Raw genomic sequence first — 27,041 nt, forward strand, 5'->3', positions numbered from 1 at the left:
CATGGTGTATGGATACAAAGCCTAAACTATTTTGGCCCTTTATATTGAAAGTTCTGACCCCTGTTCCAGAACATTTTTGCTCAAGTGTGGTCAGTGGGTTGCCTGCCTAGGGGAGTGGAGTTTGCTAAAGCAAAGGAGGTTTTTGACCCTGTTCCAGACTTGCTAGAACAGGTGAAGTTTGAGAGTGAAATATAGGAATCACATCTTCCACAAGCTTCTCCAGCCATTTTATATTTCCTTAGGTTTAAAGTTCTCTTTTCCAGAGAAATGCTTTAGTGGCTTTGGTACGTTATTGCCACCACCTAAACAATGTTGAGGGAAATTGCCCTAGTTATCTCAGAGGTCTGCTGTGTTATCGCCTGTCTCCACTAGAATGTGAAGTATTAATTTGTGTTTGTTTTGACAGGGATCCTTGGTATATAATATTTGAGTAATCTTTTTGTCCATTTCTTCAGTATTGTCTTATGATTTATAATTTGTGCCCTAATGGCTATAGTTTCTTTTCTGTAGAGTAAATTTTTTCAACCTCAACACTATTTATGTTGAAGACCAATTAATTCTTTGTTGTGGGGTGCCGTGTGCGTTGTAGGGTGTTTATTAGACTATCTGGCCTCTACCCCTAGATGCAGTAACACTCCTTCCCCTGATTGTCATAACCAAAAATGTCTACAGACTTTGTCGAATGTCCCTGGAGGGATTAAAAGTCATTCTTAGTAAAGAATGAATCATACTTGTTTTTTGGGAGGTGGGGAATAAGATGTGTTGCAAATTCAGTTTTTTACAGATAAACCTCTGTTAACATTAGTCTTCCTTTCTATGCATTTTGAATGAAAGAAATTTTGTATATTGTGTAAGCAAGAGTAACAAATGCTTTTTTGATGGCATATAAACCATATGTTGTTGAAGTATTCATTTTGTCCTTTTGTGTCTGGTCTTTATAGTTTCTCACTTCTTCCAAAATGCATAGCATATTTTCTTAAATGACTACTGAAAATAATTATGTTCAGGTAACCAAGCATGTTAGAAATCTATCAGAAATATCAGATGTCCTCATGGTGAGGACCTGAAAGACTTTTATATGAGTTGACTAGAGGCCCGGCACATGAAATTTGTGCATGGGGGTGGGGTTCCTCAGCTCGGCCTGCACCCTCTCGCAATCCGGGATCCCTCTAGCAACCCGGGACTGCTGGCTCCTAACCACTCACCTACCTGATTGCCCCTTAACCACTTGCCTGCCTGCCTCACTGCCCCTAACCACATCTGCTTCAGTGCCTGCCTGCCATGGCAGCTGCCTCTGTCTTGCCGCCGCTCCCGTGGCTTCGTCCAGAAGGTCATTCCGCTGTCCAGTCTAATTAGCATATTACACTTTTATTATTATAGATATTTTGTGCAGTTAATATTTTGGCAACTTTCCTATAGCTCGGGAAGGGAAAGGAGCAAGCTCCATGGTTTTCAGTGTGTTCTAGAGGGGGAGTATAATATGTCTTCCAATAGAGTGTCATGGTAATGCCAAACTAGGTTTATATGTGCCCTTTAGGTGACTAGTCTTGAAGACCTTTGGGGAGAAAGTAGCAAAGTAAATGTACTTTGTTTCATTGATTGTGTATAGTAGCACTGATTTAAAGATATAGGCCTGGCGAGCAATCAGGGCTAATCAGGTTCCCTGCCTCCTCCTTCCCTGGCTCCCTCAGCGCCCCTGCCACCGCAGCTGGTCGCCTGCCATGTTCTATACCGCCGCCTGGTGGTCAGCGCAGATCATAGCGAGCAATCGAACTCCTGGTTGAACTGAGGGGACAATTTGCATATTAGCCTTTTTTTATATAAAATAGGATAATTATTCCTCCTGTTCTTGACCCTTTGTTATTTTTTCTTAGTTAAATGGTAGATTCTGGGAATTCCTTATTCATAAATTTGAATAGCATCCATAAAGTGTATCTCGTGAAATTTTAAAATGATTTTTAAGATCATATTAAATTACCATTTTGAGTACTTAAACAATAGTGCCTCTGTAATCAGCTGACTTCATTTGGAAGAGACCAGTTTTAATTGGTGAGAGGTTGGGAAAGATTTGAATTGTAGAATGTTTTTTATGTTCTAATGCTTAAAATCGGAACTTATGAAGTCTTTGGGGAGCTACACTACTGAATTAGATAAGGATGTAATTGAAAAACCAATTGTTTGTAAATGCATACTTGAGGATGTTAAAACCCTTCATTCTTTAAGCAACATTCTTTTTAATTTTGCTTAGTAAAACGTCTTACACATCTAGTGAGTTCAGATTCTTTATATTAGTGGTGTCCAAATTAATTTATATATGATCCTTTTAGAACTGAAAGTCTTTTCTCAAATCAGATATTCATGTCTGAAATTTCAGTATTGCTCATTGCTCATGACTGAGCAGATGGTTGCTTTATGTTGATGACTTGAGTTTTGTGGTCTTCTGAACAGTGTGGCAACTTTATCAAAGTTGTATAAACTTTCGAAGAAAATTTTATTCCAGTTAAACTTAGTCTTTAGAATCTTATTTATTAAAAACATCAGTGGTGTATAGAGATGTCTTTATAGTCCATGAAGTAGTGATTTCATTTTAGCTCCACATATGCTTGGTAGATTAAATAGTCCATTCCCCTCAAGTAAAGTTGGAATTATCTTCTTGTTAAAATCCTAGAATCTGCAAATGTACAATTTGGCGCACTTAGCTTTCTAATATTATATATGAAATCTGGTGTTTGGTGACTTCTAACAACTTATTTTCTGTCCAAATATATGATTAAATTAATAAAGTTGTGACTATTCAGGATATTTGCAGCCATTTTCTCTTTTTTTGTAGAAAATCTAGTTTTGCATTTATATTCAAACTTTTTGATTTGGAAGATATCTAATTTTTGTGTTTGCATACCAGCAGGGAGCATTCTAATCTCTATACAGCATTTTAAAACAATACTTTTCAAAAAAAAATTGTTCCATTTGTTACATTATTTATCTTTCAGTGAATAACATTCTTTGATTTTCTTTTCGAAACTTTAGGTCTCAAAGGGAACTATGAACATCAAATCATTGATAGTTTTCTTTGTCATAATTTTCAAGACTATACCTGTTGCTTAAGAAAACTAGTATGCTTGAAATGACCAAAAAATATTTTTTTAAGTATTTAAGAATTTTGCATGCTTTAGCACAAAAAGTTGCACTTTGACTTAAAATCATTTCAAGAAACATTCTAGTTTGAAATAGTGAAAATACGGAATAAGTTTACCTGATAAATTTTTTCTTTGTAAAAATATTGCCTTTTGAATAAAAGATAATTTTTTTATAAGGATAGCTTATGATTGGGTCCTTCACTGGACAGGTTGCCAAATCATTTGTTCAACATACTTCTGAGTTTAACTGAATTAATGGTTCAGTGAAATTTAAAACACATTTCCCTCCTGATTTTTTAACTTCCTTTGCCAACTACTAGAGCCTCTACCTACCTTACCTTTCTGTGACTCTCACACTCTCAGTATTCAGTGTGTGTCCTCACTTTAAACCTGGATTTGAATGCAAATGTATTGAAATAGTTTTCTGTGGTGGGAACATTTTTGAAGGTGCTCTAAAGATATTTGGGTTAGCCTAGTTCTTAAGTATGTTGATACTGTAAAAGGTGTACGTTCTCATTAGGAACAATGAAACAAATCTTCCATATAATTGCATTATGATAACAGGACATTACAGCCTAATTGGCTTCTTTAAAAATCTAGCACATCAATTTCTTTTAGGTTGTGAAGATTGAAAAGGTTATGACTGCAGTTAAATATTCCTAAGTGAGAAATTCAATTTTAGTACAATTTGTTGAGAATTAATTGGGACATCCAACTTTGAGATAAGGGGTGTGAGATGCCAATAAGGCAGTTGTATGTTTGTTTGGCTACAGAAATCAAAGTTTTTAAATTATTTTAGAAATCCCAATGAAATTTGCTAAATTAGTTTGATTACTAAATTGAAAATATGCCACATAGAAATGGGATTGTGATAAATACTTAAATTGTTTTAGGGTGTATTTGTATTGTTTTCAGACTCAAACTTTATTTTGTAGGAAATTGATGAAGCCTGCAAGAGAATAAAACGTGAGGTTGATGATTTGGGCCCTGAAGTTGGTGACATTAAAATCATTCCATTGTACTCTACACTCCCACCTCAGCAGCAGCAACGCATTTTTGAACCTCCGCCTCCAAAAAAACAGAATGGAGCAATTGGAAGAAAGGTAGCATAGAAGTGCTCTGTATAAACATTTTATGTATACTATGAGAATTGTCTTTGAGAGATCAAACTATATTTAATTACAAAGGACTAAGTTATGGGTGATTGAACTGGTTTATACACTACAAAATAATCTATAGTTCAAAAACAAATAGGAAAATACAGTTAGATGGAATTTTGTATACCTCTTGACCTGAGAGAAAGAGCAGAATTGCTTTTCACCTTAGCAAATGGGAGGTTGACTAGGGTGAGTTAAGAAAAGAGGAATATGGCCAAGTGCTGTCTTTCTGTTAAGTTACATGGCCAAAACTAAGCATTTTTTCTTCGGTGCCTTGGCTTCTGCTTAGAATTTTCTTTAAGGTCTAACCAAATATGTCCACAGGTATGAATTGTTGATTGCACAGATCTCTAATAACAGTAGCACAAACTACACTGTATAAATATGTGGGTTTCTTGAGTGCCATAATTGTGGATCTTACTGGTGTACAGTCGATTATGGTCCTGGCACTGGAAGAGAGCAAGGGTTTCCCAACCCTGTTTCTGGGTGTTTTATTGGGGATGGGAAAGGGATCTGAGTTTTCTAGTTTGAAACAGTACAGCCATGCTTTTGTATTTTAACACATGGTGACTCTAATAGATTCTTTGAAAATAAGATTGTGTTGTTTGAAAAGGATTGAAAACCACTAGAAGGAAGGTGTTGGCTGCCTTTTTTAAGAGCCCAGTCATTAACTTATATGATAGCTGCATGTAGACTTCAGTTTTAAAGTTTCATTTTTTAAAGTAGGTGTCATTACTTTCATCACCTTGACAGATGATTGTCAAGGATTAAGCTTGGTGTATATAGTTACTAACATCAAGAACAGACTAGGTCCTCATGGTATTATCTACTACAAATTTCTTGAGTGTAGAAAGAAGTCTAACTTGAAATATTACTCATTTATGACGTACTTATCAAATTTGGTATCTACTGCTTTTCTTATTTATGTGTTCAGAACTAACAGATCCACAACTCTTTTTGCTATATTTTTTCAATTTGTATGCTAATGTTTTCAATGATTATTGACAAATTACAGATTAATGAAGGTATTTAACTATATCATGGCTAATTCTTTAACGTGGCTCTATAAAAGTTAAGTGAACCAAAAACACTTTTTAATTGAAAGAATTACTGAAAGGATATGCAACACCAGCCTAGTGGAATATGAATTAACAAAAAATTGATAGGGGGCCCAGCTGGCGTGGCTCAGTGGATGATCATCAACCAGGAGGTCACAGTTCGATTCCTAGTCAGGGCATATGCCTAGGTTGCAGGCTCGATCCCCAGTGTAGGATGTGCAGGAGGCAGCCTATCAATAATTCTCTCTCATCACTGATGTTTCTATCCCTCCCTCTTCTTTCCTCTCTGAAATCAATAAAAATAATTTTTTAAAAGTTGATAGGGGGAATAAACCAGTTTTGTGGGTTTTTTTTAGTTTTTCATGGATCAGCATGAGTAGTGAGCGCCATAAAAATACTCTGATGCTAGCTTCATTATGTTGAACTTTCCAATTTCAGAGTGTCTCCAGAACATGCTAAGATATATTTCTTTTTGTTAATTTATGTGCATACTGAACTTTGGGGGGGGAAATGAAGTTTTAAGGAATACATTTAGTATATAAGAGTTTTCAAGTTGATTTGTTGACTAAAAAGTACTAATTCTCTGTGAAGCTTTTAGCTTTATTTTATATTAACAGAAGTATGTAAGCTAGCTATTTTGTAAACATTTCTGTAGACAGAGAAGTTAATGCATCCACCAGGCAAGGGATTTTTCTTCTTTGTGCATTTGGCATATTTGCATTTGTTTTAATTTTACAATTGTGCTTTTATTTATTGTTGCACGAAATTGTCATATAGCAAGATTTACTGTTGTCTTTTCATGTAGTTCTCTTCATTCTGTTTTGAGTTACTTTGAGAAGTATGGGTCCACACTGATTAATCTTACTTTACAGGTGTGCCCTTCTTTGCATTGTTAATTTAGGTGCCAGTTCAATGCATGATACATTTTGTAGAATCTACAACTTAAACCCATGGAGGAGAATTAGTTATTTAAAGCTAGTCCTAACTTGCTTTTTGTGTTCTAGTAAATCCTAAGAATATTGAGGAAAATTTTTCACTGAAAAAAAAGATTCTCCAGCAAGTGATTGTAATACCTTAGCTTTTAGTTCAGAATCAAAGCTAAGGGTCACAATGGCACCTCATCATCCATTGATGGTGCTTCTTTCAGCTAAAGCTACAGGAGTTTTTGCTGGAAATATTTTATCTCTTGGCATGAGTCAAATTCATCTTGAGGTTAAGAAGAGCATTGCCATAGACTTCCTTGGGTGATCCAGAGAGAGAAGGAGGACTTCCTTGGCAATTGATACATCATTCTTATTTTGAAGAAGAACACTTGAAGCCCATGTTTAAGGGAAAGTGAAAAATTTTTATAGAAGGATAGTTCATATGGGAAGATTCACTCATCAAATCATATTTTTGGTGCTGAATAGGGAAGCTGTCTGAAAGGAGGTGGGAGGGATGCCAGTTTCAGCTCAAGATAGCTGAAACACACTGGTCAGGCACTACCCGTGTCTAATCTTTCTTTACAAACTGTAAAAGCTATAAGAGCAGACTATCTATCTGATTTATCTTCTCAAGTTTCTAACCAGTTTCCCAAATACATCTAAAATATAACAAAACAAAAAAGCAAGCTATATTTGTATATAGATTCTTTAATTAAAAAGTTCAACTGGTTCTTAATAATTGCTTTGAATGCAGTGGTATATTACATGTTATCTTTGAGAGTGTATATTTACCCAAACATCTATTGTTGATTCTCATGATCTACCTGTTCTTCTTGTATTATAATTTGAGATTTTTCCCTACATGTGCCATTTTGCTTAAAATGTTGAGTTGAGGTTTGGTGATAGAAAATTTCCTTTGTAAATATTGAAAGATGTACATGTGTGGAGTAGGATATTAACCAAGGAATGTTCTATCAGGGAGATAGTCTACATGGTAAACTGATATTGTTTTATTGGTGATTCTCTTTTTATGGTATGTTTCTTTTTGAATATTCAAAATGTACTAGCTTTTGTTGAAAAAGAAAATTGCTATGATGAGATAAATGAAGTTTTGAATTGTTAAATTTAAGTCTTTTTATAACATTGGGCATTGAACATCAAACCTTATTTCAAGTTTATTTACTGGATTGAAATGTGATGTTAGTGAAAGTTAATGGCTAATGTTACTGTCATTTGAATTTTACTTGACTTGTAATAAAACTTATATACTGCTCATTTCTAAACAGGTAGTTGTGTCAACTAACATTGCAGAGACATCTTTGACAATAGATGGTGTGGTATTTGTGATTGATCCTGGATTTGCAAAACAAAAGGTACATGTTTTAGTACGATAGTCATATACTTTATAAACAAATTAGTATAAGCTTAACAGTAGTTAACTACTCATTTACTGGCTGAAATTTACTTTTTAGACTTTTTAAAAATAATCTTTAGAAGACTGCATTAAGAACCTTTTGTATTCTATATGGCTTTGAAAATTAAGTCCATTTTAATGTTTACTTTTAGATTTTTTTTTTTTATATTTTATTGATTTTTTACAGAGAGGAAGGGAGAGAGATAGAGAGTTAGAAACATCGATGAGAGAGAAACATCGATCAGCTGCCTCCTGCACATCTCCTACTGGGGATATGCCCGCAACCCAGGTACATGCCCTTGACTGGAATCAAACCTGGGACCTTTCAGTCCGCAGGCCGACGCTCTATCCACTGAGCCAAACCGGTTTTGGCTACTTTTAGATTTTTTAAAAGGTTTTATTTCTCCTTAAGGTTGTATTTTCTTTGTTTCTATATAATAATGGTAAGTGTTTTGGTTTGTATGTTTATTTAAGGAATATGGGGGTACTAATAGTACAGAATTATCCTTGCAGATCAGTTACTTATCAACTAAATTAGAATTTTTATGAGACAACACACCTAGTAATAGTACTAAATACCAAGTACTTTTGCCAAATGAAGTGACTCAGTAAATACCGTATGTTTTATTATTCAAACACATTTGATTACATTTTATGGGTATGATTGAGAGAATTCATTGTACATAGTATTCATATTTTTGATGGAAAACTTTCCCTTTAAACTGAAAGCATGTAACTGACTTGGACCAAGTTTAAAATATTTTCTTGATGCCCACTTTGAACATCAGGTGTTGGAATTGACGGATTCTTTTCAGGCAAAAGTCTTCAGCACTATTCACTATATAAGGGCAAGGTAAAACTGGTAGAAATGAGATTTTTAAATTAGAAGGAGTAAAGGTGATCTGTGTGTTAGATAAGAGTTTTTCCATGTTAGCTTGAGTCGCTCAGAATGATGGAGTCAGAAATGGCTGAAAAAAGTTAAGGTTAAAGGATGACAGATTCTGTTTCTGTGGGAGCATGATTTGTGGTGGTCATCAATACTATGTTTATTTTGGGATTAGCTGTGGGCTTTGGGTACTTCCTATAGATCACAGTTTTAAGTTTAATTGAAGAATCATTCTGCTGTTTATTTATGTTCAAATAGGTGTACAATCCTCGAATCAGAGTTGAATCCCTTTTGGTGACAGCTATTAGTAAAGCTTCAGCCCAACAAAGGGCTGGTCGTGCTGGACGTACCAGACCTGGGAAATGCTTCAGACTTTACACAGAGAAAGCTTATAAAACAGAAATGCAGGTAAGAGATTTACTGTGTCCTTCCTTTGTGTTTGGAAGTTAAGCAGAACTTGTTACCAGAAGAAAATTGCTTCATGTATTTCATCTTGCCTTTTGGCACCATACGCTCCTTAGTGTTTTTTTTTCCTGATCAGATTTTGTTTCATCTAGCAATGCAACTCTTGTTACAGTTTGAAGTTGAGGTGGACCGCAGCACTAACACTTAGAGTACCATAAAGATAGTTTACAGAAAGTGAATGCTCTCAAGTCTGTTCCACAAGTATGTTTCTCATCTGAGTCAGTGGTGTGGGAGTAATGTCAAAGTAAATAGCTAAGGAGGAAGAGAACAGATATGTTGTGTTTTCTGGAGCAAGATGATTAAGGAATATTTAACAGAACAAACATTTTTTGTTTTTTGCTAGGATAATACCTATCCTGAGATTTTGCGTTCTAATTTAGGATCAGTTGTGTTACAGTTGAAGAAACTTGGTATTGATGATTTGGTGCATTTTGATTTTATGGATCCACCAGGTATGCATTCTCAGTATATTTCATCAAATCTTATGACCAAAATTGGCTGTCTTTCTCTGTATTCTATTTAGTACATATATTAAAAACATTTTACCTTTTCTTCCAGTAAGCATCAAAATAAATCCTATGTGTTAGCATTAAAACTAAAAGAGTGACAACTATATAAATCAATTTTTCCCCCCCTTCAGAATAACTAAATTATCCTGGGAATTATTGACTAGGCATGAAAATGAGAGAAATTTTCTAATTTACTTTTTAGAAAAATATAATTTGATGAATACATTGTTGAATGAACAGTTACTGATGACTATTTTAACTACTATACAGGAAAGTTTTATAGTTCCATATGATTCATTGTTTGCTAGATCTCGGTAATTGAATTTGATGACAATTTGAGTTTTTAGTTTGGTCAACTATAGAATGAAAAGGCTGCTTATAATGCCTTTTACTTAGTCACACTTTTGCTTGCTGAAGGCAGCTTGACTAATAGATTATCTTTGCCCCCTAGCTCCTGAAACTCTGATGAGAGCCCTAGAACTTTTGAATTATCTGGCTGCTTTAAATGATGATGGAGATCTGACTGAATTGGGATCCATGATGGCAGAGTTTCCTCTAGATCCACAGCTCGCTAAAATGGTTATTGCAAGTTGTGACTACAACTGTTCTAATGAGGTCCTATCTATTACTGCTATGTTGTCAGGTAATAGAGGGAAAGGAACTAAAAAAAACCCAGCTCTTCAAAGTTTGGGTGGACTTCACTTTTGGTTTTGTTTTTTAATATTTAGTATTATAGTGCATTTTATAGATGGTCTTAAGGAACTCATTTTGTTTCCTAAATATCTTGTAAATAGCTTTATAATTGCATATAGTATTTAGAAAAGTAAAGTAAGTCATTGTGCACAAAATAGAGTAAAAACATTGGCTCCCTTTAGTGCAAATAAAAACTGAAATAAGGAAAAACTAAGTCTGAGCACAATTGTAACTGAGTTCTTTGGTAAGTCCATCAGTTTTGCGCTTTATTACTGACAATACGAGAAGAACTTTGTTCTATACTTCGCACTATTAAGTCAGCCTGAGACAAACCCAAACTATATCTTTTAAAGTAAATTTTTTCTACTTGTGTACATATGTATTTCTGTGGCAGTCAAAGATGAATTTCAAGCTTAGTATCAAATAAATAGAAATAGTAATGTATAATTTTAGCTTTAAGATCTAACCTGATAATTCTTTTACTATGGAAGACAGACACTTGATAAAAGAAATATACATGAGATAAAATTGTTAATTTTGAAAATTGGAACATTAAGCAAAATAAATAGTGCTGTTTTAGTAGCAGTAAAGCTTAATTCACAATTGAGTAATAATTAGGAAGTTATATTTTCCAAAAAGAAGAAATATTTTTATATATAAAGGAACACTGATTATTTTGGTTATATGTCAGTTTTTATTCTACTAGTTTTAGTACTGGGAAGAACTGACTTCCAGTCATGGAGTGGTTTATTGGTCTTAATTACAACTTAATGCCTCAAATAAGTCAAAATGTTATGGAATTAAAGAATAAATTGAAATTTTTTCTAAATATAAAAATTTTGGCCTACTACAGATCTATGGTATATTTTAATGGTGTGAAATTGTTTTAAGAACTAGCTAAAATGTTTTTTGCAGAGTTATGACTGATCAGACTCAGAGCAGATGGGCAGGGCAGTGTATTGAATCATTTTAATTAAATTGTAGTCTCACTTGCGGAGGTGGTGGTAGGTTGTTGTCTGCCTTTCTTATTATATGTTGTTTGATAGATTCTTCCACTGTTCTTATCCCAGGATTTTAGTTTTTAGGTCAAGAACAGGACAAGAGTTATCAGATTATTTGTCTATTTACTGTATACTTATTGTTACCTATCTAGTTTTTATTTTTCCTAGTTCTCTTATCAGGCATACAATTATCATTGAGTTAATATTAGTCCCTTTAAAAGGTGGTCATTGTGATGCAGTTGATAATATTCCAACTACATGTCTTACTTGTAATAGGAATTCTACGAAACATAGGGTTTACTGGCCGTCATCTTCAGCACATTAAGGGAGTGAATATTTATGTGCAGCAGTTATTAAGAATGGCCTTTGGGGGTGGGAAATGTTGAAAGGCAAGGAAGATGTCATGGAGCAAAAAGATTGCTGAGCTTGGAATGCTTTGTTTTCCATTAAAATAGTTTCTGAAGTTTATAATACAAATCGGGTCATGGAGTGCTACTTATTCCCACTAACTGGTAGCTAGTTCACATTAACTTTCACAACTATGCGAGGTTTATGTACTTTAATGGATTACCTTGCTTCAGTTACATTAAGCAAGACTTAATATTTACTGTGATCATGTGTCTTTGTCTCTCTTTGGCTTCTTTGGCATCTTTTTAAAGGGGAAACTGTATGGAAACAAGTAATTTGATACTGTATATGATTTCATTGTCGGTTATTCCCATTAACTTCTATTTGAACTGATAATTATTTGAATTGACAAGGTTTTAAAAGCTTTAAAAATGTGTTGACAAAGTCCCAAGCTGTTAAGTATTTTTGTTTTCATATTGTTTTTATGACTATGGAATTGCTAAAGTGAATTAAGGAAAGTTGTATTTCAAAAAATGTAGTGCACGCTTTGTAACAACTTCCAGTTTCATGTGAATTAATATTGAGGCTCTAAACACTGTAGTTACACATTTTGATGACCCTTGAAATAATGACTGTTTCAGACTAATTGTCAACTTTTTAAATACTGGATTTTGCTTTTATATTGAGGTTTTGATTTAAATAACTTTTTTTTTTTTTTGCTTGGGACTTTATTTACTAATCTTTTTATTAAAATGCTGGAAAACTAGGCTGAATATTCATCCGAGCCTTTTTGAATTTTCTTAATTCAGAGGCGGTTTAACCTTCCACCACTACTGCTATCATCAAAACCCAAGATTTCATGATATTTTTTTATGTTACATATGCTTCTGCTCACCGGTGCTAATAGTGATACCCACCAGTTGGTAATAGCCACAGCACTAGGGAAAAAATTAAAATAGAAATGTGGCAGTAGACTGGTTTGAAAGTTGTTTTTAGCCCTGCAAGTGTAGCTTCATAACTTTAATAGCCATTCAGTAGATTCATTGGATGGCCTTTTGAAAAATTACATCTAGCTAAAAGGCTATTGACACCATAATTCTGGTTATTGGTAGAGCTATCAGCACTGGTTTTTTGAAATAAGTTGAACTTTCTAGTATCTTGATGGCCTTCAGAATAGCTGTTTTGATGCCTACTTTTAGATCTAGTTAAAATAATCAGGTACTCTGTAGCTTTGCAACCCTCTTGTCTTACAGATGTGGTTAGGTGTTGATGTACCAAATCAAGGTAGTACAGTCCAAGATGCAGTTGGAGGCCATCCTGCCCTGCCCTATGCTCTGTGAACTGACCTAGCTAGGCCTTGTTCCTCTATCTGTGAATGCGTGACTCATCGATATGGGCGTTTGTGTTGGGCCCATACCAACCTTGTTTAGTCCCACAGTGTTTTGTTCGCCCCACGGAGGCCAAGAAAGCTGCGGATGAGGCCAAGATGAGATTTGCCCACATAGATGGAGATCATCTGACACTGCTTAATGTATACCACGCTTTTAAACAAAGTAAGTGTAAAACAGGCTAAAGGTACTTTTTGTCCAAATGTCATGTGCATCATATATGTCTTCATCTCACTTTCATATATTTGAGACAACTTTACATTGGAAAGCCAGAGATACTTTTTAGAAAAACTCCTGACTAGCATTTAAGATAGAAATTATCTTTTTTAAAGTTTTGGTTTTATCAGGATGGGAGGGCAGTTACAGAAAGCAAAGTTCAACTTTTCAAGATGCATTATTATTATGAGATACCGTTTTCTTACCTGTAAAATTGGCAAAGGCAATTAAAAAAACACAGCTGTGTACAAGTGGGTTTAGTGGAACAATCATACAACAGAAGTTGGAATATAAATTGTCATCTTTGTGAAAAGCAATAGATAGATCTTGTGTTATCAAGAACTTTAAGAAATTCACTCTTTGACCCAGAAATTATCTTTTAGTATCCTGATATGATTAAAGAATTTTAACCAGAATTATTTAAGATACTTTAAAAATGGAAACTACCTAAATGCTAACCAGTAGAAAGATGATTTAGTGATTTATGCTATAGCCACATGATATTCTAGCTTTAAATCATGTTTTCAGGCAATTTTTAATGACATGCGAAGCATGTTATAGTTACTTGAAATTGAGGAAACGTAGTAATAATGAAGTTGATGCTAGATGCTGTTGTTGGTATGCATCATTTTTAAAATTAGATGAGAGGAAAACCTAAAAAGAAAAATACAGAAATAATAGTGACTGTTTTTGAAAGTGTATGATTTCTACATATATGTAGGCTACTCTGTTGGATGACAGGCAGTCAAAAACAGCCATACATCATCATCACCATTACCAAAAATATGGGGTTCTCAGTCATGCTGAGTTTGTGGTTTCTGCTAATGTTAGATTTTTAATTTATAACATTGGTGTTCACATTTTACACCTCCTGTTTTATTTGTAACTCATTTCTATTATCTCATGAGAATTCTATTTATACTTCTAAAGTAGTCTGTTAACTTTGGCACCTCTCTGTAGGAGTGATGGTGAATTTACTCATCTCAGGGTCCAAAAAGTGCTGGAGGGCCAATATGTGGAACAAAGAGCATAGCAGCCAAGGTTCTGCACATCTGTGTTTTACCTGTGAACCCTGGTATGAGCTCGATAGAATTGATGGTGTCAGGTGAGAAAAAGTGTGGAACCCTTCTCTGCCCGGGTCTGACAAATTAGGGGCAGGTAACGGAGGTAAATGAGAATCCAGGAGATGGTCAGTACATAGTTTACTTCAGAGCATTTATTTTATCCCTCTTGTGCCTGAAGTATTAGAAATGCATACTTTCAAAGATTATCCCTTATAGGATAGGTCAGTTTAAGAAATATCTCTTGTTGTTGTGTGCCAAGCTGTATCATACTGGTTAATACAGCGTGACCATCAGACACATCACCTACTCACAGACTGACACCTGCTGTAAAGGGAGGTCTTTGAGAAGGAGCAGATTCACTTCCATCATGGTTCTCAAAATCCTTTGATAGTATTAAGATACTGTTTTAAATGGAAGTTAAGATTTCTAAAGGAGCAGATGGTTTCTTTAGCCTATTATTCTCACAAGATATTTTAATTCTTTTAAAATGAAGAGATTCTATTATTTTGTCATTAACTGTACTAAATGAAATTAGGAACTTAAGATTTAAAACTGACAACATTGCTAAATAATGCTAGTTCTTTATGCTGTATTTATACTTGGGAGACTTCTGTGAAAATATTTAATAGTAGATATCTATAAAAGCTTTTTCCTACTTCTAAATAGGACTAGCAGTTAGAGAAAGTGTCATGAGTTAGAATTACAACATGCACTCAGAAGTGCAAATATCAAACTCCTAGATATATTTGGATATTTTATAATTATTGAATTTGAAATGTTTTCACTAATTTATTTCTAAATGATGCTATATTGTGTTAATTGAAACAATAAGTATATTTGAAAAATAACAAATATATTTCTGTTTAGTCAAGAGGGTCTATTTTGTTAGATGCAATGATTGATTACATAGTAAACCTAAAATTCATCTTAATACTATTTGTTTATATAACACTTGAAAACAACTGGATTTGAGTTATTTTGCAACGCCTTAATTTCTGTGTGTGCTTGTATGATTTCCCTCTGAAATTGTTTGCATTAGATCTTAGGTGTAATTGTAGTTTACTGAATTGGCAAGAAATATATAACTAGAATTGTTTTAATAAAAGTTTCTTTTATCCCTTCCATTTATCAAATTATTTCTCACAAGTTTAGATAAATAATGTCTGATAGTTCTGTATATCTTGACAACCTAAAGCAGGGGTGGGCAAACTTTTTGACTCGAGGGCCACAATGGGGTCTTAAACTGGACCGGAGGGCCGGAACAAAAGCATGAATGGAGTGTTTGTGTGAACTAATATAAATTCAAAGTAAACATCATTACATAAAAGGGTACAGTCTTTTTTTTTTTAGTTTTATTCATTTCAAACGGGTCGGATCCGGCCCCGCAGGCCGTAGTTTGCCCACGGCTGACCTAAAGTTTGTTACTCTTTGTGTATTCTAAAACTTTAGAACCTCAGAAAAGCTATACTCCAAAGCATAATCAACAACACTTTTCAAAAGTTCCCGTTTTTATTGTTTTAGTTTCGACATTGTCATTGCCTTTGAGCTTGTTACAAAGCATCAACATGAGCAAAAATACCTCTAAAGCGTACTTTCTCTCTGTTTAATCTGGACATATTTAGTGCTTTGTTTTAAATGTCAGTAGGTTCAGGTCGGTACCTTTTATTTCTCATTCTAGATGAGTTAATTAATGGACATTTTAACACTTCTTCAATTTAAAGATCCATTTTACTACCCCTCCTATTCTGTTTATGAATGTGGCTGCATTTTATAGTATGTAAACATTTATTAATATATCTGTTATTCCTCTGAAAAACTATTACGAAAATGAAGATTATAATTGATAGAATCCTAAAACCAAGGAGAAAAGAGTATGTCAAAGATTAATGTATGTCACAGTAGCTGGAGAAGGAGCAATGCGGTTCCAATTCTTAGGTCCCCCAATTCCCTCCATTTTGTAATGACCCTCAGGTTTATTTTTCAAAGGGCCTCCTTGTGATGGCCTTTGGTGTATAAAGATGTTACTGTGTATTTTCATTATGCTACAGTTTAACTCTTAGATGAGCAACACTAGGTTAGTGGGAAGCTTGTCAAGGATTCATCAATGGGGAAATTCCTTTGATAATAAATACCTGTAGCAAAATTACTTAGACGTGCTTAAATATAAGCCTTGCTTATTAAATGTGAGTGGGGGTTCCTGATATCCTTGTAAACTTTATCACTTGCATTTTAAACTGTGTCCAACACTAAAAGGCACGTGGGTCACAATATAGTGAAGGATTAAGAAGTACAACCAATTGATGTTTCTCTCCCCCTCCCTTCCTCTCTAAAAGTCAGTAAAAACATTTTTTTAAAAAGAAAAACAAAAAGAAAGACATGGCATTTTACCAAATTTTTTCCACTCATCCCCTCTTGGACCATGAATTGGAAACAATAACTCAATTCATTAAAAAAGATTTATTAAAAACATCATTGTTTTGTCATCCAATCACCTAAAACTGTTTATTTCTGGTTTTGACCCTCGCTTCGGGTTTTTAGTAAAGTGGTAACATTGTGATTCATTTATAAAGATGATTTGGGTAAATCCCTTTTCTGGGTTACTTTGGTTACTCTTTATAGCAACTTTCCTGTTTAATTAGAATGATACACCTGTTTGGATGATTCATGTCTCTTCTTCCCCCACCCCCCTTTCTCTTCAACTTTGTAGATCATGAATCGGTTCAGTGGTGTTATGACAACTTCATTAACTACAGGTCCCTGATGTCAGCAGACAATGTTCGCCAGCAGCTATCTCGAATTATGGACAGATTTAATTTGCCTCGTCGAAGTACTGACTTTACAAGCAGGGACTATTATATTAATATAAGAAAAGCTTTGGTTACTGGTTATTTTATGCAGGTATGTGGAAAATACAGGAATACAATATAAATATTTGCATAAATATTGCTTGTTTCCCATAACAGCCCTGAATCTACTTAAACACAAGTCAGTTTAAGAAAGCCTATGAATATTGATCTTAAATGTTATGTCTAGAGTCTCAAATGAACTAATATACTAAGATATTTTATGTGTCTAATGAATTACAAATACTCTAAATGGCAAATTACCAATTCAGTTAGGTAAAAATCAATTTTAGAATTACTTCTTTATTAATGGAGTGTTTTTTATACCAAATGGATATGTTGGCTGTTTTCAGGTGATATTAGCAGCTATTTACTCAATGTAAATTTCAACCCTTGACTTTGATAAATGTATTAAAATTTCCTTGAATCTACATCACCATTGGAGGCATATCATCATAACAGTACTGAAAGGACGTAGCTGTCTGGATGGATCCAGAAGTATAGTTCACTTTCTTCCTTATGTAGAAACTGATCACTCCAAAAGTTCAAATACTCAAACAATATAGATCATTGGTATTTATAACTAAGACTTTTGGGTGTTACAAAAGCCAAAAATATCTTAAGTAATAAAGATGAAATAATTTTAAAATGTTTCCCTTAGTTTTAAGTGTATTATATTGGAAGCTATAGGAACTGAAGTGAAACTTTTCAGGCAAATTTAGTGAACATTTATTTTAAGGAATTTAAAAAACTCAAATTTTCTGGTGATAAAAAAGCGCAAACAAATCAGTTTATTACTTGGAATGGTATTGATTTTAATCTCTTCTGTCTCCTGCTTGTTTATTCATTCTCTCTTCTGCTATGTCTGTTTAGCAGAATGTGGCTGGTATTAAGGCCATATGTGCTCAATAAATAAAATGGACTTAAAATGCCGAGTCCAAATAAAAGCAAATTGGTGCTTTGTCTATATTTGAATTCAAAGTAAGTGTAAGAATGTTTATACCAGCATCTTATGACCGGTTGCTATGATGCGCACTGACCACCAGGGTGCAGACACTCAACACAGGAGCAGCCCGCAGGCCCCAAGCCAGCTAAGGCGGGTGCCAGCAGGGCCCCCCCCCCCCCCTCCCCGATTGCTCCGCCAGTCACCTCACAGATAGGCCCTGATCGCCAACCAGGCCTAGGGACCCTACCCATGCATGAATTCCGTGCACCAGGCCTCTAGTCTTATTTTAAGTACTTATGCTTATCAGAGTTAGATGAATAGAAGAGTTTAGTATAAAAATTCTCCAAATTTTTAACTGCATTCATAATATGTACTAGTATATACTAGTGTCTTTTTTACATGTTCTTAAATTTGCTTTTAGTAATTCAAAGAAGATGGACAAAGCCATATTCAAGCATTATTAGAAAAAGGGTGTGCATCACAGTAGCTTGTCAGTAGGTGCTTACTAAATATTGATTGAAATTGAGTTCATTTTATATTTATTAATAATTTTTATTTACACTGTTATTAGCGTTCTAGAATTGGAAGGGACATAGTTATCTGCTTTAGCATTTGTTAAATATTAGATGAGAATCATAAATCAATGTGTTTGATATTGGACAGAAGAAATATAGGCAAGACCCACATGCATCTTCTTTTTTACCCTTTGTTTTTCTGATTACTCAAAAGTTGTTTTTATTATAGTATATTGCCTGGGACTGATGGGATGGGGTGGATGTGACAACCATTTCCCTGATTAGCATTGGAGCCTATCTCCATAACCATGAGTGTGTTAAAGGTGCCAGTATTCTGCATCATGGTTTTCCTAGTTCCACCCATTGGCTTCCAACCCTGCATTCCAATTTTGAGACAGGAAAAGGTGCCTCAGCTGCCATGCCTGTGGCATAGCCCATCACAAAGCTGGTCTTCAGGCAGTAGAAGCAGCTTGGCTGCAACTGTCCATAGGGACCCAGGACCACTGCCGGCTCAGCTCTACCTTTTTCTCCAGTGTTATGTCTTCGGAGGTACTTTTTGCTTCTCCTTTTTTTACTTTATATTTCTACTAGAGGCCTGGTGCACAACATTCATGCACTGGGGGGGGGGGGGGGGTGTCTTTCAGCCCGGCCATGCCCTTTCCCAGTCCGAGGTGCCACGGAGGCAGGAGGGGCTCCCACCACCGCTGCTGCACTTGCCAGCTGTGAGCCTGGCTTCTGGCTGAGCAGCGCTCCCCCTGGTGGTCAGTGCGCATCATAGCAACTAGTTGTTCCACTGTTTGGTTGATTTACGTATTAGGGTTTTGTTATATAGGATTTTAAATGTGAATCTTCTAGTAATTGCTCCATCTACTCCATAGTTGTCACCTGGTGCTAAAGAACCCACTGTCTATGGCAGGGAAAAGGACTCGATAGTATATGTGTCAGGCTCTCTGGCCCATTGGATCCCTGTTGAAACTACTCAGCTGTGCCTGCTCTTCTAGTGCAAAGGCAACTATGGACAAATTGGCATGCCTGTGGTCCAACGAAACATTATTTATGGACATTGAAATTTAAACTTTATGATCTTTCTGCAGTACCAAATGTTGGTGGATTGTTTACCCCCTTAACCCAATTACTTAAAGGTGTATAAACCATTCTTGGTTGACAAGCCTTAAAAATACAGGCAGTGAGTGGCATTTGACCTGCAGTACTTTGCTCATCCCTGCTTTTATCAGGCAGTGATAAATAAGGCTAGCCATGGAATAAAAGGCAAAAGGTGAGGCCTGCATGCTAATTATATATATGGTAGCTTTACACCACTTTAGTTTTGTAACTAGCATATCAGAAGCATTGTATTAATTTACTGTGTTTTGGTTTCAGGTGGCACATTTAGAACGAACGGGGCATTACTTAACTGTGAAAGATAACCAGGTGGTTCAGTTGCATCCCTCTACTGTTCTTGACCACAAGCCTGAATGGGTGCTTTATAATGAGTTTGTTCTTACAACAAAGAATTATATTCGGACGTGTACAGATATCAAGCCAGAATGGTAAGCAGCATCTTTTGTTCATTAGCTTTTGTTATGCATTTTGCTCTGAATGGAATCTGGCTTTAATATAGGAGAGGCGTTCTTCCTTTCTCTCTTTAAAAATATATATATATATATTTCAGAAAGGAAAGGAGAGGGAGACTTAGAAACATCAGTAATGAGAGAGAATCATTGATTGACTGCCTCCTGCATGTCCCACACTGAGGATGGAGCCCACAACCCAGGCATGTGCCCTGACCTGAAATGGAACTGTGAACTTTTGGTTCATAGGTCTATGCTCAACCACTGAACCAAGCCAGCCGGGCTCTCTGTTCCCTCTTAAAGGAACTTCGTATTCTATATACTTCAGTGTGTAGTTAGTGGCATTGACCTCATAGTATGGTTGATCTCTTAAAATCTTTGCTCTGCTAAGAGGACAGGGGGATTATTGGTACGCAGATGGGCAGGATTTGGAACCAAATATAAAAAGCTACAGTTGACTAGCATCAAGAGTGTTTTTGGAGCCGTTCTCCTGCTATTGTGATTAATTCAAATTCCCCAGTTCCAGAAGTCAATCAGTCTTTATATTTTATCTGTCCCATTGTAATTGGCTTTCAACTATTTATTATTTATATTTTGGTGCTTTGGGAGCTAAATAAGCAAGCATAAAAATTATGCCTGTCTTTGTATCTTAGCATACTTGATTTTACAAAATGTAATCAAAACTGATTGTGTTATTTTAAGCAAAATTAGCACCCCCACCCTTTGGGTGTGGGTGTTTTGGGGCTTTTTTTCCCCTCCGGGAATCCATTCAATAATTTATGATGGCAAACATCAGCCAAGAATGGTGGGACTGAAAGCACTTATTTAGTTGATGTCACTTTGCTATATATCGTGAGTCTTCTTTCATACAGTGATTTATGACTTTTGACACTTAAATTGTATAGGACATTACCATTTTATCTTACATGCTTTGTTGAGAAAAAATTATATGGCTTAACATTAAAAAGATTTCAGTCAACTGTATTCTTTGGGGTATCGACTTATATTTACATGAAAATGTAAATGAAAAGATCCAATCATTTGAATACCAAGATGTTTCCTTTATAGGACCTGTATTACTATAACCTCAGAGAGATTGGTTAAAATAATGTCTAGAGTGAATAAATGAATGCCTTTATATTAATATCTTTGAAATAATATAAATAAAGGGTGGGGGTTTTTTTATTTATCTTGATTTTTATTTTTAAGTTTATGGAAAGTCCAACATTAGAAAACTTAGAGCTTACTAGAATTACACATTGCTAAAAGAGGTTTATAAGGATTTAGGCAATTTATAATTTCAACATTGATTTGGATTTATAGATTTGCCTAAACCAGTTTATTCATGGGCAATGCTTATCTTATTAGCACTCCAGAACTTTAATTCAATGTTAATTTGGTAATTTTTTTACTCTCCTCTGGACAGGTTGGTGAAAATTGCCCCTCAATATTATGACATGAGCAATTTCCCACAGTGTGAAGCAAAGAGACAGTTGGACCGCATCATTGCCAAACTTCAATCCAAGGAATATTCACAGTACTGAATTCAATGCTTAGAACTGAAGTTATTCAGAGGACAGCTTTAAAAGATGAATGAACTGAAAAGTTCGAGTTGTGCTCTTCACGTTGGTTCAATAATGGCCTTTATTTGAAAGCTTTTTAATTTTTCTTTACAGTAAATATTCCATTCTGATTTCATAAATTAAACATTTATGCCTCCCTTTTGTGTTGACACTGTAGCTCATACTGGAAAAGTCGATCAATGTTTTGCAGTTTATTGAAAGTAGTTCTATATATAACAATGTTATAAGCATTTCTTTAGAAATGGTTGAAAATGCTTCTAAAATGTGATTATCGACCATGGTATGCATGATCGTTGTAATTGTTGACATTCCTTTTTAGAAGTTGTGAAATGTTACAACTTGTGCTTATGTAGACACAATCTTCTGTCTCAGTACAGAGGCACTGACTTCAATAAAGTCTATTTATACTAATTTTGGTCAAAGTACTTTGATACATTTGTTTTAGTCTCTTTAAGTATATGGCTTCTTTTCTTCCCAAGTGTGGGCTTATTTAAAAAGTGTAAGTATACTCTGATTACATATTTAGCATCTTCCCACAAAGACTACTCTTTAGATAAAGTAGTTTTTAAAGCAATAGTCTTAAACACACAGTTTTGCACTTTATTAATTGATTAGGATCTGATCTAATGGGATAAAGTATGTGGTTTTTATTCAAAATTGGATCCGAAAAGGAGAGCTTTCTCTTCATCTTAAAGTGCATTTCATAAGTTTGATAATTTATTATTTTTGTTAACCACATTTTTAGCAAATCTTTTTGTTAGAGTAACAATCCAAGCACTATACTATGGAAAAAATGTTTATTTGTATTAAATTGATAGTAGGGAATGATACTATATGGTAGATCTTGGTCTTGGTTTCCGTATTGGGTGTTTTTATGTGATGTACAAAAGTAATTAGTATAGTGTGTAAAATGTGCATTTGACTTTCCATTACTGTAACAGGCAGTAGACAAGTTACAAACTCATTCTAAACCATAAATAAAGTGTTTGGTGTGACCCATCAAAGGGTCTGTAATTACTTCCTTTCGCATAAGGACTAAATACTGTACTCATTAATGCCTGGATACCCTTCTTCAACCTCTCCCCCTTTAAAAATATTTAAATGTTAAAGGAAATTTATAAATGTGTGTATAGTTGGAATTTAAATATACTTTGAAGCATAAATCTAGTATGTGATTTGAGAGAGTTAATTGGGCAAATTAAAGAGTATTTCAGGCTACTGACGTACTTTTGAGTGTAGGTAGTTGTTACTAAATGATGCCTGGTGGCTTAAAGGAGTTAATGTGCTTCTGTAAGTATCTGGTTTTTGTTCTGTGCAACAATTTACATGCTGATATAATATTTTAGATTACTTTTAAATTGGTTAACATTTTACCCTACATTAAGTATTGGCAACATTATCTGCTAGAGTTTTTTAGAGTTAGGTTAAGAAAGTACTTGGTCAGACTTTTTCACCAAAAGTCAGCTCTTGTCAAATTTATGTGTTGCCTACCCACTGTTTCCAGTTTTGCAAGGCTGGCCACATCTGATCAAAACTGGTAATTTATTATTTTGTTAACCACATTTTTAGCAAATTTCTTAATCATTGATGCTATTGGCAAAGCTATGGCTTTAAAGCACATGTTCTGCAATCCCTTTGTTTTATAGATTTGGCAACTGATTACTAAAATGGTTACAATTTCCCATGTTCACATAAGTGGTCACAACAAGAAAATTAAATATTTTCTATAATGTGTAGAAAATTGTTTTTGAAGATTTTTAGAAAAAGTCTCTCACAACTTAAAACAGTAGCTTTGATTGTGATTATATGGTAAGGAAAGAAGGCCAGCAACAATTAGAACTTTTGACTGTAAAAGTTGAGAAAGTAAACACAGCTTAGGGAGAATAGGACAGGATAAAATATATCCTGTAATCAGGTCATTTAGCCATAATCCAAAAAGCCAGAAAGTGTTCTCTCAACTTCTTTATGTGGCCTATGATAGTCCTAGAATTTAGGGTTTATGAAGTACCTACAATCACTTGGGATTCTCTTCTGAATAACTTTTAACGGCCATCCCGCTGCCCAGATACTTTAAAAAAGGCCATTACTTTGGAAGACAGCTTAATAGTTCTGTTAGAAATGCTGAGCTAAAATCTGTTTCTAATTCTTCCTTCCAGAGCAAAGTTAGTTAAGACTGTTTCACAACGCCATTTAACTGTCACCTTCCTTTATTCTTACTTAGGCTGAGTCACCTGTTTTCCCCTCAGCCTCCTCTTTGATGTGGTTTCTGGATATCTTGAACTACCTCTGCCAGGCATTCAGCACTGTGGTCTAAAATGGGCAGCGTGCAGTGGAACTTATAATTCCCAGGGGACCAGACATGCCATCATTTCTGTTAATGCAACTTATGGCTAACATTATAATGATGTTTGATAACATAAAATGATTTATATTAACCTTTCCAGCAAGCACAGCACACTTTCAGCTTATATTTATCTTACTATAAATTTAAGGCATCTAATTATTACATGATAGTTTTGGATGTCACTCGGGGCTGAGAAAAGACCTTTACAGACCTTGGGCCGCGATAATCTTTGGAGACTTCACACATTTAAATGTATCCATAGCTCATCAATAACCTTTAAAATATCAAAGACATTTTTACAGTTGCTTCTAAAATTGGGATAGGAATATCTTAATTATGCAGTTTATAGTGAGAAACTTCAAATGCAGTTTTTATCAATATTAAATTTAAAAATAAAGAGATTTGGTATATACTTCATTAAACATCTATTTAAATTTTATAGTTTCTTCTAATATAAGAGAAAGTATGGGAGGAGATAGTGTTTTTTAATTCTACTGGCATACACTGCCCAGATCATAGGAACTTTATTATTTTGTTTACTTGAATTATTTAGTTTGAACTTGGTAATTTCTCATTTTTAGGATATTTGAACTTAGCCAGCAAAAAACTCTAGCACCTGTATTATTCACTTAGCCCAAACCCGAGAGTTACTTATGTTTAGCAAGGTTGTTTTCTTTAACTACTATATGGGCGTATTTTTCTGTTTGAAAAGATGCTGTTTTTTGTAGCCTTCATCTATAATAGTAGACTGTAATAAATGGAATCTGATTGAGAACTCGAATCATAAACATGGGAAAACCACATTTATATATGTTGGTTTTGTTTTTGACACCAGTTTTGTTTTGCTTGTAGTATTCCCTCATAGAATTTCGGTATAAACTGCCTAGTGATACCGATCATTGTTCATTTCATTAAGCACTAACTCTGGAAGGCATTGTGTGAGACTATAACAATAGAATGATAGCTTGAATTATGGGCTAGTTGTAGCTTTAAAAAAATGTGCAAAGACCTGTATTATAAAGAAAGGTGTAGTTAATGTGTTAGTGAAAAGATTAAAGAGCTATAGTAATCAGAAAGGAAAGGTGGGTTAAGATTAGACAAATATTGAGGAAAGTGGTATAAACAAATTAAACAGTTAAGTGTGAGCCATTGGACTGAGATTAGCTTACGTCCCTGGTTCTAGCCACTTGTCATGTCAGAATTCCTGATAGTATTTCAAACAAAGCTGGAAATCCAAATTTATATATAAAATCTTGTTTGAAATTACAGGGTTTCTCTATTTTTTGTTTCTCAAACTCGTAATGCTGGATTCTGGGCAGCTGTTCATAACTTCTGCATTAAGTAATGGGAAAATTTTTGTGGAGAAGGAGGTTTAGTTGGACTTCAGAACATTAATTTCAACAGCACTAAGGATTTCTTAGATGCTTAACAGCATTTCAGGCCGTAGGAAGTTTTTAAAGGTGGCCTTTGAGGTACACATACAGTAAAGTATCACTTTTTAGCTCTACAGACAAATGTATACAGTTGTATAATCATAATCCATATATAACATTTTCATCACCCCAAAGGATTTCTACCTGTCTCCAAGTGCTTGGCAACCACTAAAGTTTCTGTCCTTTTTGTTTTTCCCCAGGTCATAAATGGAATCATACTCTGTATAGTGTTTGTGTCTGGTTTCTTGGGAATAGTGCTTTTAAGAGTCATCCATATTGATAATATCAGTACATTCCTTTTTATTGCTGAACTAGAGGCCCAGTGCATAAATTCGTACACGGGTGGCATCCTGCCACCGGCCCTGATAGGGGCCTATTGGGGCCAGGCTGGCAGGGGGGAGAGGACACGAGATTGGCACCCCCGATTGGGGTGGGGGTGGGGGGGCAATTGGGGGCAGTGCCAGCCTGGGGGAGGGGCTGCAGGCAAGTAATTTATATACTGGCCTATAGGTTCATATTGTTCTTGGGTAAATACTTAGGAATGCTAGGCTGTGTGATAAGTACATGTTTGTTTAATTTTAAGAGAAATTGCCAGGTTTAGCGTATATACATGAATGAATGGCTTGGTGTGCCAACTGAATCTAAGTTTCAGATCATTTATTGAGATCCTAGTTGCCACCTAGAAAAAAGTGGCAGAGATTGTAAGTATAGAACCTTTAATAAGGGAATGGGGTAGGTGAGGAGGAGACCAAGAAAGAAAACAACTTAGATAGTGCAGTTTCATGTTGCCGGGAGATAGGTTGGTTGAGTGTTACGAATCTAGAAGGCAGTTGGAGTTGGTAGTTTGTTCTTTATCCAGCTTATGTAGGTTTAAGGTAGAGGCTGCAAACAGGTAGCCAAAAGAACCAGATGTAGCCTCACCATCTGTTTTATGGAGCCTCATGGGATGTGTTAAATCAGAGCCACTGATTAGAAATGGAGAGATATCACATAGTTTTCAAATTGTCCATAGACCAGGTAAAAACAGGCCTAACTATCCGCATTGGGGTTGTGGCTGTCCCCTGTACATAGGCACATGTTCTTCAGTTTGCCAGATCCCCTTGCATACATTTATCCCACCTACCTGGCCTCCGTAGGCACAGCTAAGTACAAGGGTTTTGAAGTAGAAAAGGCTTGCAAAGGCTACTTTTTACAAGAAATTGTGTGGTTAAGACACATCAAGAAGAGGGATACTTAAACTACATTTAGGCAAAACTTCACCGGTATCTTAGGAGAGATGGGTTGAGGCCAAGCTTGGTGGCATGAACCTTGGGAGTGAGAAAACTAAGGTAAAAATGGAAGAAAGGGTTAAGGACCTCAACTCATGGCTCCTGGGGGCATGGGGAGGGAGGTGGTATCTTGAGCTGAATGTGAGGCAGATTAATTTCATCTTTAAAGGAGGGGAATAATGTCTGAATGAGACTTGCCAAGTGACTTGTAAATAAGCTATGGATTATCAAAGGGATCTTCAGGTCATGGTTGGGTTTAGATCTTAGAAGTTGGTAATG

At 35.2% G+C, this 27,041-nt stretch overlaps 1 protein-coding gene across 1 annotated transcript in view; it reads left to right on the plus strand.

The window, feature by feature from the left end:
* DHX15 (DEAH-box helicase 15) overlaps nucleotides 1–22,142 on the plus strand; it is a 55,780-nt gene extending 33,638 nt beyond the window's left edge. The window contains exons 6-14 of the mRNA XM_081083155.1: nucleotides 4,073–4,240; nucleotides 7,562–7,648; nucleotides 8,834–8,983; nucleotides 9,384–9,492; nucleotides 10,001–10,192; nucleotides 13,022–13,144; nucleotides 16,967–17,157; nucleotides 19,944–20,113; nucleotides 21,561–22,142. Of these exons, the coding sequence (XP_080939281.1) occupies nucleotides 4,073–4,240; nucleotides 7,562–7,648; nucleotides 8,834–8,983; nucleotides 9,384–9,492; nucleotides 10,001–10,192; nucleotides 13,022–13,144; nucleotides 16,967–17,157; nucleotides 19,944–20,113; nucleotides 21,561–21,678 (1,308 nt within the window). The 3' untranslated portion in view covers nucleotides 21,679–22,142. The remainder of the gene's footprint in view (nucleotides 1–4,072; nucleotides 4,241–7,561; nucleotides 7,649–8,833; nucleotides 8,984–9,383; nucleotides 9,493–10,000; nucleotides 10,193–13,021; nucleotides 13,145–16,966; nucleotides 17,158–19,943; nucleotides 20,114–21,560) is intronic.
* The last annotated feature ends 4,899 nt before the right edge of the window (nucleotides 22,143–27,041 follow it).

This window comes from Myotis nattereri (assembly GCF_964212035.1).
Source record: "Myotis nattereri genome assembly, chromosome: 1".
Classification (NCBI taxonomy): domain Eukaryota; kingdom Metazoa; phylum Chordata; class Mammalia; order Chiroptera; family Vespertilionidae; genus Myotis; species Myotis nattereri.